The sequence below is a fragment of the Astyanax mexicanus genome, chromosome 4, assembly GCF_023375975.1.
Source record: "Astyanax mexicanus isolate ESR-SI-001 chromosome 4, AstMex3_surface, whole genome shotgun sequence".
Classification (NCBI taxonomy): domain Eukaryota; kingdom Metazoa; phylum Chordata; class Actinopteri; order Characiformes; family Acestrorhamphidae; genus Astyanax; species Astyanax mexicanus.
Window position 1 is genome coordinate 34,660,960 of NC_064411.1, and position 22,458 is coordinate 34,683,417.

The 22,458-nt window shown below is 40.6% G+C and overlaps 1 protein-coding gene across 6 annotated transcripts in view; it reads right to left on the reverse strand.

Annotated features, from left to right (window-relative positions):
* The window catches only part of rbm33b (RNA binding motif protein 33b), a 76,573-nt gene that overhangs the window by 21,232 nt on the left and 32,883 nt on the right, over positions 1-22,458 (reverse strand). For 4 of the 6 annotated variants that reach the window (XM_049478612.1, XM_022679173.2, XM_022679176.2 and 1 more), the window contains exons 10-15: positions 16,862-16,922; positions 14,368-14,591; positions 11,231-11,473; positions 9,926-10,240; positions 6,622-7,194; positions 2,461-2,619 (exon numbers count right to left, since the gene is read on the reverse strand). In XM_049478612.1, coding sequence (XP_049334569.1) covers positions 2,488-2,619; positions 6,622-7,194; positions 9,926-10,240; positions 11,231-11,473; positions 14,368-14,591; positions 16,862-16,922 — 1,548 coding nt within the window. In that variant the 3' untranslated portion in view covers positions 2,461-2,487. The remainder of the gene's footprint in view (positions 1-2,460; positions 2,620-6,621; positions 7,195-9,925; positions 10,241-11,230; positions 11,474-14,367; positions 14,592-16,861; positions 16,923-22,458) is intronic. The other 2 variants (XM_022679178.2, XM_022679179.2) reach the window with 2 other exon arrangements.

Genomic DNA, 22,458 nt, shown 5'->3' on the forward strand with positions numbered 1-22,458 from the left:
TTATACACAGTTTATGCATCACACCAGCACATCACATCATGTCACACTCCAGCAAGAACATAGCAGATGTATGTAGTCTAGTATGAAGGTGATTCATAGCAGAGACTCAAGAGAACTCAAGCTCTCAAAATGTCCCAACTAAGCTTTTTTAATATATTTTTATTGTACTAAAATTAGTGCTGGGCGATAAAACGATAACGATAGTTATTGAGGAAAATATATATCGCGATTGAGGCACCGAGTGGTCCAGCGGTCTAAAGCGCTGCCACTATGAGCGGGAGGTCGCAGGTTCGAACCCCCACTCATGCAGCTTTGCCATCAAGGGAGCAAAATTGGCCCTGCTCCCTCTGGGTGGGTAGATGGCGCTCTCTCCCCACATCACTCCTAGGATAATGTCTGCAGCACAGGGCGTCTGTGAGCTGATGTACCGGAGCCGAGCCGCTGTGCTTTCCTCCGCGCTGCGCTGGCTGCTCGATAATGCTGCATCAGCAGCAGCTCGAAAAGAAGCGGTGTCTGACTTCACATGTATCGGAGGAAGCATGTGTTAGTCTTCACCCTCCTGGTGTGTTGGGGAATCACTAGTGATAGGGGGAATCCTAATGAGTGGATTGGGTAATTGACCGTGTAAATTGGGGAGAAAATGGGAAAAATTAGGAAAAAAAAAAATAAATAAATATCGCGATAACTATAATAATCCGGACGATAGCGCTGTGAATAGGCGCAGCGCGCTGAACTGCCTGCTCAGCCCAGAAAACCCCTCCCCCTTCCCCCCTCGATCCCCTCACTCTGAAACTCGCACAGCTGATCTACACAGCGTCGCCTCTCCCATTTACTGGATTAACATCACTTATAGGATAAGTTTAGCTGCTCTACAGTGGAAAACTCAACTCCTAAATATGTGTCATGGAGTCTCCTCACCAATATATTTAGAGAGGTGAGCTTGTTCAGATTTCTGAAGGCAGGTAACGCTGCTCTGTTTGCTGCTAGGTTAGGTAAGCTTGTCTGATATCTCTCAGAGTTAGCATGTTTAGGTGTAAAAGGGATCTGTGCAATCTTCCTTCACTGCTTTTAACATTCTAATAAACTAATGGGTAATGCACATTAACCGTGTTAATCCACTTTCCGTGTAAATTAACGTTAACTTCAGCACGAGTGATGGGTTAGTATATAAACACACGGAGAAGCAGCACTTTCCGTTTTTTTCCTAACTCTCACTGTTTCTGTTAGAAAACCCCGAGGGCAGAATTCTCCTCTGTCTTTGTGTTTTTAGTTTTTAACAGATAGAGAGTCTGTTGTGCTGGATATTTTACTAAATACAGAAGATTATATAATCTGTGTAGCTGCATTTGAACGGAGATAAACATTGCTGTTACTGAACTGGATGAGTTTTAAATACACCTGTTAAGTAAGTCTAGTCTACTGAAAGCCAGTAATGTTAGTATAAATCTGTACTGCAGTAAAAGTGGATCATTTCAGAAACTTGACTTTATTCATCCCACCTCCATTACAGGTCACTTGCTTTAAAATTTTAAAATGTTAGCATAATTTAAATGCAACAAACTTAAAGGCTATTATTTTAATAAACATTAGCAGTAAATAATCTCAAAATAACAACAAATATAAAACAGAAAAACAGTAAAACATATGTAATACATACTTTTTATATGACCAAAAATTATTAGTCTAAAACTAGACTAAAATGTGACTAAAACTAATAATATCCGATAGACTAAAATGTAACTAAAACTATTATACATTTTAGTCAAAAGACTAAGACTAAACTGTATCAAAATCACCTGTCAAAATGAACACTGTGATATACTATTGTATTTTGCTTTATGTAGTTGCCTGCGGACCTGTGTGGATGTATAATGACTTTAAAATTAATTTAAAAGCTGTCTGAGCACCTTGTGTCCACCTGGCAAGATGTGGACAGACACTCGGAAGGCTAGGAAGGCTCTGAGCTTGCTAGTGATTTTGGCCAAAACTCCCTTATTCTGTCACTTATGAGTAAAGTGTAACAGGAAGTGATTTGATTTATATTGTGATACATATCGATATCGGCTGATATGGAAAACTATATCGTGATAAGATTTTTTTCCATATCGCCCAGCCCTAACTAAAATGCATTCATTTTTAATAGGCATATATGCAGCTGAAACAGAAAGCATACTGCATCTTACTTGCACTTATTAGTGAGGTGTAAAAGTGTACTAGTTAGTTAAGTGTAAAAGTACACTGGTCTAGTAAAGTAAAGGGACTGGTTGGTGCTGTGAGTGAAGTGTAGAAATGTGTGTTGTGGGACTTGTGGGCCAGCAGAACGGATTGGTGAAGCAGGGCTAAGGAGGTGTGTGATTAAAATTAATGCTGCCACCAGAGAAGAAGAGAAAGAGTTCAAACAACTCAGCAAGAGAGGGTCTCTCACAAGGCAGTTCTGACGGAGAAACATGAGGTACACACCTTGTCATGTTGCTGGTAGCTGACAGCTTATCTCCTGAGGTTTGGGCACACCTGTCTGAGTGTGTGTGGTCCAAAGCAGGGGATCTGAGTGAAGGTAACCACCCTAGAGCCTTCACTGACCTGGGCTGGAAACCGCATGTTCATTTCATCCTCATCCTTCTGCAAATGATACAAATATTAGAAATGCAAACATGGAGAAACACTTTCATCACTACAGGAACACCCTGTATAACAAATAAGTACAATATTGTGCATTTTTGGGTTTAAATAGAACATTTAAAAAGAGTGTGGGTGATATTTTATCATAAAGATAATATTTATGTTTCCACAGAAAATTAACTGCATTTGTTTTACTTATATTATCAGACGTGTGCTTATTTTACCATAACATACATTGTGATGTCTTAAAGGCCACTGTGACCATAGTGCACTGTGATGATATAAAGGACAGAGAGACAGAGTGAGAGAGGGAGTAAGAAACAGTAAGAGAGAGTGCGAGTGAGAGAGTGAGATTAAGAGAGAGTGAGAGAGAGTGAAATAGAAAGTAAGAGAGAGACAGAGTGGGAGAGAATGAGAGACAGTGAGATGAAACGAGTGAGGAATGAGAGAGAGAGACAGAGTTAGAGAATGAGAGAGACAGAATAAGAGAAAGAAAGAAACAGTGAGAGTGAGTTAGAGAGAGTGAGAAAGTGCAATAGAGAATGCGAGAGAGACGGAATGAGAGAGACAGTGAGAGTTTGAGGGAGTGAGTGAGTGAGGGAGGGAGGGAGGGAGGGAGAGAGAGAGAGAGAGAGAAAGAGAGACTGAGAGAGATACAAGAGTGAGAGAGAGTGAGAGAGAGTGTGAGGGAAAGACAGAGTGAGGGAGAGAGAGTGAGGTAGAGTGATTGAAAGAGAGTGAGGGAGAGTGAGTAAGGGAAAGTCAGTGAGAAAGAGTGAAAGAGAGAGTGAGAGAGTGAGGTGGAGAGAGTGAGGTAGAGAGAGTGAGTGAAATAGAGTGAGTGAGGGAGAGTGAAAGAGAGAGTGAGTGAGAGTGAGGTAGAGTGAAAGAGAGAGTGAGTGAGGGAGAGTGAGTAAGGGAAAGTCAGTGAGAAAGAATGTGAGAGAGTGAGGTACAGAGAGTGAGGTACAGAGAGTGAGAGAGAGAGTAAAAAAGAGTGAGGGTGAGTAAATGACTGACAGAGTGAAAAAGAGAGTGACAGAGAGACTAAAAGAGAGACAGTGTAAAAGAGACAGAATGAGGGAGAGTGCGAGTAAGAGAGAGCATGTCAGTCTTCAGCACAGTGATGTTGTGTCGACAGTTTGGAGGAAAATGAGGCGTGGATTAACATCCTTGCTAACTGGCCATAAATCAGCACCGATAAACAGGGCGAGACAGTGCAAGTTACTGTGAAAACTTGTAGAAATATGCATACTTTAAAACAATGAATCGTACAGGCGTACTAGGTTAACATGCTGGATTAAAAAAAGTTGTCAGGTCTGCTAATATATAGATAACGATAAAAATACCATTAACTGTGCAGCCCTACTATACAGCCGCATTGTGCCTCAAGCACAGAGATTGTTAGTATTATTCTGCAAGTCCTGTAGTGATTTCCAGCACTCTCTCAGACTGCAGAGCATAATATTCACCTTCTCTACATTACAGCAGTCCCAGGGTGTGGAGCTTTATCCTGGAGTGACAATACTCCACTAATTCCCCGTCCATCTTCACACACTGCTTTGTGTCCTCTGCTAGTGAGAGCGCTATCATTCCTGACGCGAAAATAATTAATTTCCCTTATCTGCAGCTAAGCTCTTCAAGCCAAATCCGCCTAACTGGCAACTCTTTATTCGCAGGTATTACTGACATACACACACACACACACACACACACACTCTAAAGATTAATTGAATGTCTTTGGGGGGGTGACGTGCATTTCAGAATACCTGAAATATCGGTGATAGTGGAAAGAGAGAGCAAGATAACATTGTTAGCGCTGCGCAGAATGATGGAGAAACAACGTCCCGGGGCAGCAGCGCTCTGATCCAGCTTTCACACACACACACACACACACACACACACACACACACACACACACACACACACACACACACAAACACACACACACACACACACACACACACACACACACACACGCCGAAGCAGCCGCATCGATCCTGCTGTCTGCAGAGCTTTCTCTGTTAAAACCCCACCTCCTCCCCACCCCTCCACCTCTATTAAGACTGACACTGTGTTATCTTCATCGCTACACAAAGCTCCGTCTCAACAGGGGTCGAGAAAACTGAGACAGAAACGGCTTAAAGCGATAGTTTGGTTTTCTGTGTAATCATGGAATAATATTACAAAGAGTGTAATAAATGTTTAATAGTAAATCGAGTGTTTGAGAGGTTCGTTTATACCTTGGCTGGCCTGATCTTTAATGGACAGCACTAGGAGAAGATGTGAACACAGTGAAGTGTGGTTTAGAGACATATTCTGACTTTCTCGAAGGTGGCCAGGGATACATATGACAAGATAAAAAAAAAGAAGATTTCCTGATACATTGTTATTATGCCAAGTGCCGAGTGCCTTACCTCTGTTAGATTCGCACAATATCAGACCTGCCAACCTTAAAAGAAGTTTATGAGTACAAAACCTCAAAAATAAATCAATAAATAAAATAAAATAAAGTAAATCTAGTCTGCCAGGCCTAAACCTATTATTACTCCCAAAAATGCAGAACTACCAATATATAAAAAAAAAAATCATGATCTTAATTATGATTAATCACAGAATTGTTGTTGTGTGACATTATTAGTTATTTAGTCATTTATTTAAGAAAAGATAAATATTTAAATAGAAATCATTTATATTGCTATTTAGCACTTTTATTATATTTACTTTTTTTAATATAATTTTATTTCTAATGTTTTTCACATTTTCTCACCAATTTACACAGCCAGGAGGGTGAAGACTAGCACATGCCTTCTCCGACACATGTGAAGTCAGCCACCACCTCTTTTTGAACTGCTGCTAATATAGCGTTGCCGAGTAGCATCCCAGCGCACTCGGAGGCAAGCGCAGCGAATCGGTTTCGATACATCAGCTCACAGACGCCTCATGCTGAGTGACATCACCCTTTGGAGTGATGTGGGGAGAGAGTGCCATCTACCCACCCAGAGAGAGCAAGGCCAACTGTGCTCTCTCAGGGCTCCGGTAGCCGATGGCAAGCTACATGAGCAGGATTCGAACTACCGATCCCCTGATCATAGTGGCAGTGCTTAGCCCGCTGGACCACTCAGAGCCAGCACTTGTTGATTTTGTAATAAAAATGGTATGTTTTGATACCTTTGTTTTATAATAATAAAAAAATTATAAATAAAAATTGTTACATTGCCAAAGTATCTGATCGAGACTCTCAAACATAGCTGAGATTTCCTCAACTTTTTGCAAATTAATATGATGTGGCCAAACGACATTCTACACTGATTGGCTAAACAAATTCTTAGACCAATCACAGACACAGGTCCACATATAAACCCCAGTAGTGGGAACAGTTTTTTTTAACAAATACAGTTTAAATAAAAATAAAGTTTGGAAAAAAGTAGTGGATACGCAGATACACGTACACTCACAACAGCAGTCTCGAACACATAAAAAAGTTAAGAACATAAAATTATTTTTTTACACCAACTTTCTTGTTTGATGTAAAGGAAATGTGCCATCCATTGGAATTGACTGGAATAACATGACTTATTTAAAAAGGGGAACAAGGTCAAATAGCTAAATGGGATAGTGCAGATACTGATCTGACCCAATCTTTGTTCCCATAAATAAATTCCACAGTTTAGATTAAAAAACATGTACTCAATAATAACATTACTTTTACTAAACAGTTTATATAATTGATGCTTTATAATGCTGGATCTTTTTATTTAGCTTGGTGGCAACCTTTTGAGAACTCTTCTCTTAGTGTTGCCAGGTGAGAATAAAGTCCATAAATTGACGCCACCAGATGGCGCTATAACACTGTGGTTAAAATGATAAATTAAAAGAAACTAGATTGAGATTAAAATATCCAATACCTGGTCCACCTGGCTTGCATTAGAATACCTGAACCCGACCTTAACACCAGGTCTGCGGAATGAACACCAGTGAGAAATTGTCAGGATTAATTACCTCCATATTGCTGCGTTTAACCATCTTCACTTTAGATGGCAGCTCTTTCATCACTCTCTTCCCTGCCATCCACTTCCTCCTCCTCCTCCTGCCATGTCTTTCTCCCGGCACTCCTGAAAACACTCCAGATCCTTCATCACCACGCCCGTGAAAACCATGCCAAGGAAACGGGTTGCCATGCCTCGGTGCAGCCCGCTCAACTAGGGCAGCAGGAGCAGCAGCGGGACACTGGGCTAAGGGTGCTGCTGGAGGGTAGCCTGGTTTAGGTGGAGGTCTGAGTAGAGGTAGTATGTTTGAGGCTGGGGGCTTCTGGGAAGGTTTCTTGATATTCTGGGCCTGTCTACCATCCTGTGGCTTCTGGTCATGGTTTTGGAGAGCATTCTTGAGCTTGTCCTGCCTTTGTTTCTTTCTGTACTCAGCCTGTAGTTGCCTCCTCTCCTCCTTCTGACCAATGAGCTTTTGCCTCAGATGCTTCTGCTTCTCCAGCTGTAGTCTGTACCAAGCTGGAACACCATCTTTACTGTCATTGTCAGTCTGGTGCTGGCAGAGAGAGTCTGTGTCCCCCTTAATGGCCTAAAAAAGGAGGAAAAAAAGAGAGGGAGCCTTTTAAAGACACATTTTGATGTCTTGTGGCATCAAACTAAGTTAAGGGGGGGGCTAACTAGATGCATCACCAGACCTATCCCACCCACTGGATTATAAGCGCATTTTAAGAGACACTATAAAGAATTGTAGTTCAGTAGGTCTCGCCACTGGGTGGTGGGGGATGGCTAATTTAAGTAAAGCTAAGCTAAGCAAACAAAACTGTATTACAATTTTTTTTTAAAAGTCAAACTAGTGCTGACATTCTTGAATAACTGTTTATTTAATTGGGTGACTAAAGAGCTTCTGTTTATTTACAGTAAGCTTAGATTCCCGAATTTCTCCAGCATTAAGACTGGAGCATTAGCATTAGCTGCTAACCGCTCCAGCAGTGCTAGCTGGGGTTAGGAGCAGGCTATAGGCCAACAATACTCCCCTCTGAACGGCGAAATAGCAAGCATGGTTAGCGGGTAATGCTAATGCTGCTCCAGCAGTGCTAGCCGAGGTTAGGAGCAGGCTACAGGCCAATAATACTCCCCTCTGAACAGGGAAATACAGAGTGCAGTTAGCGGGTAATGCTAATGCTGCTCCAGCAGTGCTAGCCAGGGTAAGGAGCAGGCTACAGGCTTATGATACTCACCTCTGAATGGCGAAATAGCGATCGCGATTAGCAGGTATTGCTTATGCTACTCCAGCAGTGCTAGCGGGGTTAGGAGGAGACTACAAGCTGATAATACTCACCTCTGAATATCAGTTAGCGACTAATGCTAATGCTACTCCAGCCCTAATGCTGGAGAACTAAACTGAAACTCCGGAATAACACTGCAACTTGGCGGAGTGACTTTACTGCTTCTTACTATCTGACTGGTAAAATTCATACAGAAAGCGCACCAGATTAAAAGGCGCACTGACAATTTTTTGAAAAATTAAAGGATTTTTATAGTGCAAAAATACAACGTTTCTATGAGGGTGAGTGTAAATGAATCTTCATTAGGAGAAGTGAAGAAAATCACCCCGCTGAGCCTGGCTGGAGCTGTGGAGAAAGGCTGGCACTGACGTCTGGGCATAACTGAAGGAGAAAGTGCAGATAGTGCTGGAATTGATTGATTTGCAGCGCAAGCCCCTGAAAGAGCTCTGACAGCAGCTATTGATCCAGCCGGGCCTGCATTGTTCAAGCTAATAATTGGGTGTAATGAACAGCTTTCAGTGAGTCGCCCTGACCTTGAGCCCAGAAAGAGAGAGAGCGAAAAAGAGAGGAGTGAAAGGCTCTATTAACACAATCCCTTTGGAAATAGAGCGACAGAAGGGGAGAGGAGAGAGAGAGAGAAAGCGAGCAGGAGAGGAAAAAAGTGCTGTAGAGTACAAAAATGACAGAATGTGAGACAAGATGTGTTTGAGAGAAAAAAAAAGAGTGACCTGCTAAACCTGTTTCTCTCTCTTTAATGTTCCTCTATATCTCTTTCTCTTTTTTCCAATCCACCTATCTTCCCTCTCTCTAAAAAGTGCCCTTTTTTCTCAACAATGTTCCTTTTCAATCATCTCCCTCTCTCTCTCTCTCTCTCTCTCTAAGGTAACCTTTACCCCCTCTCCCACTCCATTTTACCCTATCTTTCTCTCTCTCTAATTTACCACACCTCTCCCTCTCTCATTTACTCCATCTCTCTCTATAATGTACCCGTATCCTTCTGTTTCACTCATTCTAATTTACCCCACTTGTCTCCACCCCCCTTTCTAAGGTATTTTTTCACCCCTTTCTAATGCACATTTCCTCTCTCTCTAAAGTACCCTATCTCTCTCTCTCCCTCTTCCTCTGTATTTATCCTTTCATATTTCTCTCGCTCTACCATTAACCCCATGCCCTCTTAAATTAACCTCTCTATCTCTTCCTGTCTCTCTCTAATGTACCCCATATCTTTCTCCAATATGCCGTTTCCTCTTTCTCTCCCTCTGTAAAATACCCTTTACCCTTTAGTTTCAATTTACTTGTTTCTATCTCTCTCTCTCTCTCTCTCTACCCTGAACCCTCCTTGAGCTCTAAGAATAAACCCATCTCTTTTCACCTTTCTTTAATGTACCCCATATTTCTCTCTCTCTCTCTGTAATGTACCCTAAACTCTCTCTATCCTTTTCTCTTTTCAATTTATCCTATCCTATTTCTTTATCTCTCTTTGTACCATTAACCCCTCTGCTTTCTTAAAAATACCCAATCCACAGCTCTGGAAAAAAATAAGAGACCACTTAAAATTGATGAGTTTCTTTGATTTTACAAATTGAAAACTTCTGGAATGTAATCAAGAGGAAGATGGATGATCACAAGCCATCAAACCAAGCTGAACTGCTTGACTTTTTGCACCAGGAGCGCAGGCATAAAGTTATCCAAAAGCAGTGTGTAAGACTGGTGGAGGAGAACATGCCAAGATGCATGAAAACTGTGATTAAAAACCAGGGTTATTCCACCAAATATTGATTTCTGTACTCTTAAAACTTTATGAATATGAACTTTATTATCTTTATTAGGAAAGGATTTTTTTCAGGCCAAAATATCATTTTAGTACTAAGAATTATGATACTACACTTCTGTACCGTTACTACAGTATCGGTACTGAAGTCAAAGGTTGGTATTGCAACACCTACTCTCCAATGCACCCTCTGCCCTCTCTCTTACTCTCTCTCCCCTCCACTTCTTCCCCTCTCTCTTTCTCTCTCTCTCCCTCTGACTCACCTCCTCCTCCTCTTCCTCCTCCCTCTCTTCCTTGGAGAGTGAGCTAAGAGGAGACTGGGGCTCCTCCTTGACCTCCTGACCCCGACTCTTCCCCGCTAGCACTGGCTCCAGCACGGCCCTGGCACACACTCCGGCCCTGGCACTCGCCTGCTGCCTAGCAGCGCCGGGCATCCCCGTGGCAACGGCTCTGGCAATGGGCCGGACTTGCGCGGCAGGAGTGGGCGTGGGACGGGCCACGTTAATGAAGGAGCTGTTGTGGGCCAAAACTGGGCGATCACTCAGAACATGGCTAACGTTAGGAGAAATCTGGACCTGCTGGACACAGAAAGGGCAGGAATGAATGAAAAGGTTTTCAAACGTGAGTTCAAACCTTATTTGCCGAGAATAACATAATTAGTGAATAAAGAAATGATAAGGGTTAGTACTATTTTACTCCCCCAAATTGTGTATATATGAAGTTCGATTCTAAGCATTTAATTTAATGCTTTAAAGGAACATTAAGGATTATATATTTTCTGTAGTAATTCATGATTTATGATTAGGATGTGTCATCAGATATAATGGAAACATGCTGAGTCTAAGCACTGGCACCTCGTGTCAGCGGAGCTTCACAGAAAGCCTCCGAATCTGCTCACCGCTATTCCCCCAGTGCCATTTCCACACTCAGGATTGCCAGGTATAGAACACAACAGCACGCAAAGAGTGTGCTGGATATTTTTCTGCTGAACAGGTAATCACTGAGCTTCGGTAAGGTTTCTAACCATAGCTGAGTCATTTTTTTTCTACCACCACTAGCGTAGTAGAGACGGACAATTTGGTCACTGAAACGTATATATTCACTGATAAGCTACAATTAGTGGCAAATGTCTCATTTTCTATGTGTATCAATTTGGTAACCTGCGTGAACTTTGCGTCTGAGGAAGAAAACTATTTAGTGTCTAGAAATTGGACTTCTGTAGCCATTTCACACTTACATTAAATTCTAACTGGTTTTTTTTTTCAAACATACCTACACCTACACCGATTAGGCATAACAATATGACCACTTCTGTTTCTTTACCCATTTCCATCTGTTTCTCTGCACACTTCATTATCCTCCTTTTACCCTGTTCTTCAACGGCCAGTTCCTTACAGGAGAGACCCCCCACAGAGCAGGTATTATTTGGGTGGTGGATGGATAATTTGTGTAAAATCAATGAGGTGGTCATAATGTTGTCCTTAGATAGCAAATATTTACCTTCAATACATACATGTACTGTACAAAATGAATACACACTGATGAATACACTAATTAAAACTCCACACCATTCTGGGCTTGATGACCGCACAGCAAATAGGGGCAGGTCGGCTCAGAGGGCTGCTCTGTGATTCGACACTGACAGAAGGTAGCCAGGCAGAAGGAGGGGCTTGCACAGGGCTTAAAGATGATTGGCTGCTCTGCTCTGGATTAGGGTGGAGAACAGGTGGAGTTTGTAGAAGAGAGAGGGCTTGGTCTGGATGGAAAGGCTGGGTATCACATGGCTGATGCTGTGCAATGACAGATGGCACCTAATGGAAAGGAAATAGCAATTAATGATGATTTAAAAATAAATATATTATATATATTACTGAATATATTGAATGTTTTTTTTATTAGTCTCAGTTCTGTAAAGGTCTTATAATTAAAGCCAAGGTTCTTTACATTACTGTACAGCACTTAAATAACCATTTAGATACTTTTCTGCACTATGCTAGTGCATCTTAAAAAAACAGAATATCATTAAAAAGTTAATGTATTTCAGTAATTCAGTTCAAAATGTGAAACTCTATATTATATAGTATATTATATTGATGTATTACACACAGAGGGATCTATTTTAACCATTTATTTTATTTTATTGTTGATGATTATGGCTTACAGCCAACAAAAAAACAAAAATCAGTGTCTTAGAAAATTAGAATATTATATAAGACCAATTAGTACTTTTGGCAGTGTGGGCAGTGATGGTTTGGAGAGACAAGTCATCTGCTGGTGTTGGTCCACTGTGTGTCAGTGCAGTGTTTTCCCGGAAAATCTTACAGCACTTAATGCTTCCCTCTGCTGACAACTTTTATGGAGATGCGGCTTTCATTTACCAGCAGGACTTGGCACACTGCCAAAAATACCAATTGGTCTTATATAATATTTAACTTTTCTGAGACACTGATTTTTGGGTTTTCATTGGCTGTAAGATGTAATCATCAATGATAAAAAAAAATAAACGCTTAAAATTGATCACTCATATCATTTTTTTGTTAGAGTCTACTGAATAATAGTCATTTATAATGTACTATAACTAAGCTTGTCAAAAAAATAATATTATTGTTCTTATTATGTTATTGCTGATTTTATCATCAGCCATTGTGTTTATGTACTTGCATGTCTGTTAACAAAAAAATAACATTAACAATGATTTAGCCAGTTTTTCAATGACCAATGCAACAATAATGACACCTCCATACACACAGAGCAGACTGTGACAGGTATAGAGATGTTACTTAAGGGTTAGTAGGTGTTGTAACTATTATTATAATTATACTAAATTTACTTGATACTGACATGTGACATTTGATAGTATATATAATAATGCACAAAACATGTTCTTATTAAAATACTTACAAAATTCCCACCAGTGCTAAGAACTTTTTAACCAGTGGAAGAACCATTTAAAGTCTCCAAATGCTTCTTATGTTGTTAAGATTCTACAGATAAACACTTGAAGAACGCTGTACGCTCTCTTAGTTATTATGGTATCTTTTAACAGTTACCAGCTTTTTAAAACCTGTAAAGCTGCCACCTATCTGCCAAACATTTATCTGCCACTTAACTGGCTTAATATTAACCAAAACAATGACTTTAAACTGTAAAGATGATTTGCCAGGACAAACAACACTCCTCTTATAGTTATGCTTATTTTATCTTTTAATCTTATAATAAAATTACTTTGTAGATATAAACTTTAAATTAAGGTAGACATCAAAGCAAAAAATCTGACGTTTTATATACACGAAATACGTATTTTAAAAATACAGTTTAAAATGTATATATGTTAAATTATTCACAGTGTGGCCCTATAACTGTTAACTGCTTGTGACCCCAGTGCAAATCTTCACCACAAGAGGGCAGCGTAGGCTATAGTGTACTCCAGTAGCTCCTGTATAAACCACACCACACTTAATTGACCTTGATCAGTCCTGAGAATGAAATGAATATATTATTAAATAGCAACAAGACAATGCTGTTTATTCAGTGTAGTTTTTAAGACAGCATCAAGAAAAGATTATTTAATACAGGTTCGATATTACAAACTAGCAATTAATCATACATCTATTTCTATTTTTATTTAAAAATGTAACTACTTTGAAAATATTAAGTAATACAGTATACAAACCAACTTTCATTTTTATGTACAACCATATTTGTCATTCATGCCGCTCAGTTTATTTGTTAAAAAGCATGCATGAAAAATGTATCATAATACTCAGAGCTTTAATCATCTTAACAATTTTGGAAGTATATTATTTTAAAGCTTGCAAAGTGATTAAAATATTAGCTAACAGTTTTAATAAACTCTACTAATATTGAAGTCAATATTCAGATGAAGTACTGACAGATGCAAATAGATACAGCTCTAGAAAAAAATAAGAGTTTCTTTAGTTTCTGAATTAGTTTTTCTGGTTTTGATATTTATAGGTATATGTTTGAGTAAAATGAACATAGTTGTTTTATTCTATAAACTACAGACAACATTTCTCCCAAATTCCAAATAAAAATATTGTGATTTAGAGCATTTATTTGCAGAAAATGAGAAATGGCTGAAAAACAATGCAGAGCTTTCAGATCTCAAATAATGCAAAGAAAACAATTTCATATTTATAAAGTTTTAAGAATTCAGAAATCAATATTTGGTGAAACTACCCTGTTTTTAATTAATCACAGTTTTCATGCATCTCGGCATGTTCTCCTCCACCAGTCTTACACACTGCTTTTGGATAACTTTATGCCTTTACTCTTGGTGCAAAAATTCAATGAGGTCAGCTTGGTTTGATGGCTTGTGATCATCCATCTTCCTCTTGATTATATTCCAGAGGTTTTAAATTTGGAAAAATCAAAGAAACTCATAATTTTTAAGTGGTCTCTTATTTTTTTCTAGAGCTTCTCTGTCTCTCTCACACACACATGTATTAATTATAGGACAGGTGAGTAATCCCTGAATACAGTATTCACACACAAACATACACAATTATACACATCTCTCTCTCTCTTTCTTTCTCTTTCTCTGTCTCTCTTTCTCTCTCTCTCACACACACACAAACACATACAGAGAGAGAGAGAGAGAGAGAGAGAGAGAGAGAGAAACAACAACACACATCATAACCTTCTCACTCATAAGGAGAGCAGAGATAGTGGTGTCTGTAAATACCGGCTGCAGTGATGCTTCTCCTGGGACACACAAGGGCGCAGGGTGGCTACTGTTCAGGCTGGGTAAGCCCAGGTTTCTCTGTGGAGAGCAGAGGGGCCCCCGGGGGTCCCCTGAACATCCGGGACGCCCAGCGGCCCCCGTGGAGACAGGGTCGTGGAGCAGCGGACTGCCGTCCAGCTCTGAGGTGTGGTGCTGCTGACCGAACATATGCTGTCCTGGGAACACTGTGGAGGAGAACAAGAGAGAGAGAAAAAAAACAGGAAGTGAACATATTGTTGATCTAATGTGACAACTCTACGCCTGAGAAAGAGAGAGAGAGAGAGAGGGGGGGGCATAAAAAGAGAGAAAGTGAGACACATAAAAACATAAGAAACATAGAGGCAGGCATACAGACACTTCCAGACAAGAGGTATCTTTAAAGAAAGACCCAGGGATAAAGAGATACATACAGAAATACATGCAGACGTACATTCAACAATAGCTTATAAAATCTCATTGGCACATTGGGATTACTTTTTTTTTTTTTTTTTTTTACTGGGATTAAATAAAAAATGTCTCTTCAATCTTTACTTCGAAAAACGGAAGCCTTATGTTAAGCGTGTTCAGAAGCAGCGTTGCTTTCTCTGGGCTCAAAAGCATCTGATACAGGCTGTCATACAGTGAAAACGCTTACTACAGTCAAATTAATCAGTTTTCAAGACTTTTTTTTTTTTTAAAGGAATGGATGCCATCAGCCCCTACCAAAGACAACAAGGATGTTCCACACTATCAGCAACAAGTACAAAAGCGTGGGTCTGTCATGGTGTGGGAGTCGATCATTACGCTTCTCTGCTGCAGCATTAATGAACAATGTGACAAAATAGCACCTAAACACTTTAGCTTGGGATCCTTTGTCATTTAAGTCTTGTGAGAAGGAATGGCATCATCAGAACGTAATAAATGCTTTCCCAACTGTTTTTGTAATGTGTTTCAGCCCAGATCATCAGAGTCTCTCTCCCCTCCATCACAGACAGCTACACCACACGCTGCATCCGCAGAGCCACCAGCATTGTGGAAGACCCCACGCATCCCTCACACGGACTCTTCGCTCTGATGCCGTCCGGCAGAAGATACAGGAGCATCCGAGCCTCCACTACAAGATTCTGCAGCAGCTTCTTCCCCCAGGCAGTCAGAGTCCTCAATACACAGAGAATGCACCCAGATCTCCTCCCTCCCCAATACCAAACACACTCACACAGAACTGAACTAAACCCAACCCTACCCCCCCCCCCCCCACTACTCTTCGCACACACAAAGACTGTACTGAACCCACCAATAGCTTTACACACACACAGTCTCAGCACACAGAAACTGAAGTCTTTATCCCACTAAACTTTAAGCCACTAAAAATAAAACAAAAGGGGTCCAAGTACTGATCCTTGAGGGACCCCACAAATCGTAACCATCCTAGCAGAGTCGAGCTTGCTGAAAATGACTTAAATATATTATTATAGTATAAGAATATGAAATTGTATTACAGCATCACACACCACAGCATTATTATAGGTAATAAAAACTAGTATTTAAATAAATATTTAAATGATAATGCCTTGTTTGTATGTTTGTATGTTTGTAAACGCAGTTGACGGTTCGTCGTCTCTGTAGCTCCAGCTCTCTATAAATATCAGCGTTCTGAACGTGTCCCTAAAGGACAGAGCCTCGGGTGAGAGCACCGGGCAGCAGATGGCCAGGACACTTACAGGAAACAGAACAGCGTGTGTATCTGCACTCGCACACCTCGCGCACTACGGAAACACACACTTCACACTACAGAAACACACCCCTGGGCAGGCTGAGCAGTGTGAAAGGCACCGTGTGCTCAGAGTGCGCGAGAGTGTGTTGTATCATTGTGGCCTGAGGCAGTTATTGATCACTTGAGTAATCATAACCATAGGAGCATTTTTATTATTGCCTGTTTTTTTTCCTGCTCTTCATCACTCGGCATTGGTGTTTATCAGAACACCAATAAAACAAATACACAGTGGCTTGCAGGGGTTATTCAAACCCCTTGATCTTTTTTACGTGTTTAACACATGTTTAATATTCTTTGATCTAAACCATTCCATTGTAACTTTGGCTGTATGTTTCAAGTCTCAAGTCTTTTAAAGCCTCCAACAGGTTTTCTCACAGGATTGCACTGTATTTAGCTCCATCCACCTTCCCATCAACTCCCATTAAGAAAAGCAACCCCAAGCATGATGCTGCCACCACCACGTTTCACAGTGGGGATAGTGTGTTCAGGGTGATGAGCAGCGTTACATTTCCGCCACACATAGCGCTTTGCATTTAGGCCAAAAAAAAAAAAATTCTACTTTGGTCTTATCTGACCACAGTACCCTTTTCCACATGATTCCTGTGTCCCCTACATGAGAACACAGCCAGATACAAGCCTGATACTAGTCACGTGAAGTGACCAGGAATAAACAGGGTGTAAAATATCCTGATCTAATCTCACCTGGATGACTTCCTGCTGGGATGGTCTGTTCATGAAGAGGCCTGGAAGAGTCTGCTACAACCTAATCAGGACACACACACACAAACACACACACAAATATATAATACTCAGTATATCCACAAGGATCAATATTGTTAACAAATTCTACTGCACAGTTTGCCATTCTTTCCTCCGCCAAAACCACTGGCAGCAACACAACCTCGTAGTTTAATAGATCCACCACAATAATTTAAGGTTGGCAAGACGATATTTTCATGAAATACAGTTTATGTTCCTTTGAACTTAACTTTGTAACCATATAGCTCTGATTTTTTTCTATTTTTTTTCCCAATTTCTTCCCAATTTCCATGGCCAATTACCCAACCCACTCATTAGGACTCCCCCTATCACTAGTAATACCCCAACACACCAGGAGGTTGAAGACTAGCACATGCTTCCTCTGATACATGTGAAGTCAGCCACCGCTTCTGTTTGAGCTGCTGCTGATGCAGCATTACCGAGCAGCCAGTGCGCTCGGACGAAAGCGCAGCGACTCGGTTCTGATACATCAGCTCACAGACGCCCTGTGCTGCAGACATCACCGCAGGAGTGATGTAGGGAGACAGCGCCATCTACCCACCCGGAGGAAGCAGGGCCAATTGTGCTCCCTCTGAACGCCGGCAGCTTGATGGCAAAGCTGCATGAGTGGGGGTTCGAACTGGCGACCTCCCGCTCATAGTGCCAGCGCTTTAGACCGCTGGACCACTCTGCGCCCCATAGCTCTGTTTTGACATCAGTCCCCAGCACACATTTTGCTTGTCTGAATGTTATGTAATTCTATTGCATAATTCAAATATCTAACACTTTAGGTCACAGTTAAGATTTCTATCTTAGGAATTTTTCATTAAGATTATGCTTGTGCAAGCAAACTGAACAGTAGAACAGTGCACCATAATTTGGAGTTTAAACTTGCACGGCCTTTCGACATTTAAAAAGTTCTCTCTCTCTGAGTTTTATTGGTTTTCCACTAAGTTTTCAGGCTAGATGTAAAGATTTAGATTGTGTCGAACAGTTTCTGGAAGCTTATTCCCTTGTTTATTTCAGGGCTTTATAAAAGAAGGCTTTTCCCCCTGCTTAGGCCTTAAGAATTCTGGAATGTAGTAAGAAGCCAGCAACCTGTGATTTAAGTAAAATCTAGGACTTCATATGAAAGTGACTTAAGCTAACCATACACTAGAAAACTTTGAAAATACTCTGAAAAGACTTTTAATAGACTAAGGTTTGACACCCTCTCACATCTAAAGACAAGTCACAGACTTTTTACTCACAGTTTAGTCACAGACTAAGATTTTGCAAAGACTAGGGATTGTGCAGGGTCACTATTTCGCAAGACTGCAACTAGATTGTTTCAGAGATTATTTTACTTTAATTTTTATATACTTTTATTACTTTATACGTTTCCACTTTTTTGTCGTGGTATGAATGGGAAGACATGCCAAAGAGTCACTCTTGCTCATTCCACAGATTCACCAGTTTCTCCTCCTTTCGTTCACTCCAATAGAACTGTGGTTTCTGAACCATCGCCGGAGCCTCATCCATTTCCTGTTCCGCAAATGTTACCACACTTCCCTTGCGGCTTCCCGTAGATCTCCTATTGGTTGTTCACATTGTTCCTGTCACTATTTACCTGAGCCAAGTCTCAAGACTTCTGAATACCAAACACAGTTGATTTTCTCTAAACGCCAGGACAAGAAAAGGACTGACTTAAACTTTCAAGCCTAACCATCTTACACTAAACGATCAAGATAACATGACCGCAACTCGACTCTAGCATGACTCTCATGATTTTATCCCGACTCTGAAAATTTGTCTGCGAGAGTAAAATCGTTTGAAAATCATTTAGTGTAAGGTCGGCATTAGTGATTTTAAAAGATCCGATCTTATATATACACACAGCCCTGAAAATATTAGATCTATTTAACATTAAGTCTAGAAATAAGATTTGAGTCGTTTCTGTCAACACAACCCTGAAGGGCCATGATTGGTGAGAGTTAGTACAAAGTTTGAAGAGTTAGATTAAGAGTTATAATTCTCATAAACATAGAATATAGAAGCACATACATCTATTACAAAACATTACACAACAGCATATTTATGGGTGCCAAAAGTGAAGTGTGATTTCAGCTGCAGTTCACCCGAAAATGATCTATAAACCCAGAAGAATGATGACCGGCCTTAATTCCCCTACTTAACACTTAAGCAGCTGAATATTCTCTTAAATCTTAAGACTTACGATTGATTTGTGAGCTTAACCCTGATGAAAGCCCTCAAATTCGGAAACGGCACATCGCTCGTGACGTCATGGCGCAATCCCATCAAGCCCTTCGCTCTATGAATACGATAACAATCCTCTAAATCCTTTCGAAGGGAAACGAAACCTCTCTAATTTCACCTTTATCCTCTTAAATATCCATCTCGGTTAACAAATTAACCTTTTTGCAGCGTGCCGCACTTGTGCAAATTGGGCCGCGTCCAGCTTCCTACCTGCTGTTAATTACCCTGATGCTATCGGTGCTAATCTACATTCTTGAACAGAATTGATTCCTTTTCTTTTTTTTCTCTCTCTCTCTCTCTCCTCCTCCTTCTCCTCCTCGGCTTTGGTGTGAATGAGGCCGGATCCGAAAGGGTCTCGCTTCCAAACAAAAAGTTAATCAGTGGCTCTACGCAGCAGACTGTGGAGGAGAAATAGCAGGCCATTGTGTGCTTAATCAGCTCCCCACTCAAAAGGTCAGTTCCAGCCACCCAGTAGGATTTAATTAAAAGGAGCCGCACAATGGACGGGGCCGCTTGTATGAATTTGATAACTGTGCGTGCCCCCCCGCCTTCGCTGGATAATCCTGCATTTAGAGGCAAAGTGAGCGCGTGCAAGAGTGTGAGCGAGCCTCGGAGTGTGTATATGTGTAAGAGACAAGGAGAAAAAAGCAAGAGAGAAAACGGGGACAGAACGCTACAGAACGAGAAAGAAGAAGAAGAGAAAGTAATTCCGAACAGTATGCAGATCTCCAGGGCTGGGGCCAGGTGTGGATTGCACTGCATTCAATAACGCAGGCAATTAAGAGAACAATAGGAGGATGTTTCATTAGAGCTGTTGTCTCGCACTCTCAGTGCAGGGACCGGCGTGGGCCGAAAGGAGCCGACAGCACCGCGAGAAACAGACAATGAGGCTGGATACGGAGCCAAAGCCAAAAGGCAAAACCTCCGAATGCTAATGTTTGTTCGCTCAGACTCTGCTGGGCGCTGGGCTGTCAAACTGTTAACTACAGAAATGTAGAGTGATTTAATACAGCATTTAAAACTAAATCTATTGACAAAAATGAAAAAAGAAGCTGAGAAGCTTATATATGTAAATGCAATTATGTTATACATCTCTGAACTGCTTGAATATTTGCACCAGGAGTGGCCTAAAGTTATCCAAAAGCAGTGTGTAAGACTGGTGGAGGAGAACATGCCAAGAAGCATGAAAACTGTGATTAAAACCAGGGTTATTCCACCAAATATTCATTTCTGAACTCTTAAAACTTTATGAATATGAACTTGAACTTTCTTTGCATTATTTGAGGTTTGAAAGCTCTGCATCTTTTTTTTATGTCAGCCATTTCTGATTTTCTGCAAATAAACGTGTTAAATGACAATTTGAGAGAAATTCTATATTTTTATTTGACGTATTTATATTTTTATTTGACATTGTTCATTTTACTCAAACATATATCTAAATAAATAAATAGCAAAAATCAGAGAAACTGATTCAGAAACTGAAGTGGTCTCTTAATTTTTTCAAGAGATGTATATAATTGATTAGAGTGATATGATGCATACAATCAAAAGAAAGCCCTGAAGAAGAAAAAAAACCTGTTGGGCCCCATCTAGCCTGGATACGAGATAGAGAGATACGGTTGGACATACAGAAGTCATACATGTTCCATATGGTATCCTGAGTAACACCTGTCCACAGATGTTTCTGCTGAAAAATGTCAAATGGAAGCCCTGACACAAGAGGCAGCACATGTGGCCGGGGGATGTCCTGCACATACCTCAGAACTGGTCTCTTATCTCTACTAGCACTTTTCCACAGAAGTGAAACTGGCACTGTTTTGGTTCGCGAACCTAATTTTGAAATAGTTCACCACTGTGTTTCCAACTAACAGAAGTAGGTTCCGAAACCAGGAATGTTCGTTTGCAGCGGAAACCATGAATACTAGTTTTTCAACGTGAACCATGACTGAAAATGATGGTTCCGCTAAAACTGGTGGAAACGTGGGCTGGTTCGCTGAAAAGCACCATGGTTCTCATAAGCCTGAATAGAACTGGTTCAAGAACCAAGAGTTCTTTTGGTGGAAAAGTGCTATGCTAGGGGTGACAGACTGTCATATGCAGCAAAATAAAAGATAATACAGTTCCAATCAACAGCAGTCCAGGATCTTCATTTTTCAAAATAACTGCATTCAAAGGAATTACTACTTGATTAATGGCATGGTCCAAGATGGAAGGCAATGATTATCCCCCCTCTAAAAGTCTGACAAATGGGCAAAATGTCTTTTAATTCCAAACATGCTTCTACGGCACTTTTACTGATCTCCCACCAAAGGGTACACTACCCAAAATTATCCTACGAGAGCCTTTTCACAGGGCAGCTGAGTGAGTATTTCACGTACTCCTGAGGCAAAACTCAACACAATCAGTCATCTGTTGGGTTCTGTCCCTTGTCTTTATTTCACAGATTAATGTACACTCAATGGCATAAAAATACCACACACTCTGAACTGCTGCAATACCATGCAAATATTTAAAAGGCTACAGATGTGGCCTGATCAGACATTGGCTCCTGCCACAAGAGGGAACCTCCTTCCCAAGCTCCAATATTAAGAAGCTCTTGTAACAGTGTACCTCTTGGTGAGAGAATGATGTTTAGGGATGGGTATCGACATTCGATAACAAAGAAGGCACCAATTAAAACAGCTCGGTATTATGCAAATTTGAAATACTTTGCATGAAACGCACATAAACGTGGTAAACGCGGAGTGTCTTAAAAATGATAAGTTTCTTGGATGTTCCCAAGTTGAAAATCTCTGGAATATAATCAAGAGTAAGTTGGATGATCAAAAGCCATCAAACCAAGCTGAACTGCTTGATTTTTTGCACCAGGAGTGGCAGTGTGTAAAGCAGTGTGTAAGACTGGTGGAGGAGAACATGCCAAGATGCATTTCTTTGCATTATTTGAGGTCTGAAAGCTCTGTATCTTTTTTGTTATTTCAGCCATTTCTCATTATCTGCAAATAAACGCGTTAAATGACAATTTTTGGGGGGAATTTTAGAGAAATTCTGTCTGTTTTTTTCCATAGCTGTAGAGGGTGTGATCGTTCACCCTCAACAATACGCGCCATTTGGGTGCCTAAACTTTTGCCCACAATGTTTTATTACAGCTAGAAAGTGGATTAAACATATCGGCAGAATTCCTTGGTGTGTGTTTGAATAAAGAAAAGAAGAAAAGAAACATAGAACGGCAATTCCCTTTTTCCACAGTGGCTCACCTTCAAGCATTGCGGCTTCGCCGAATTAAA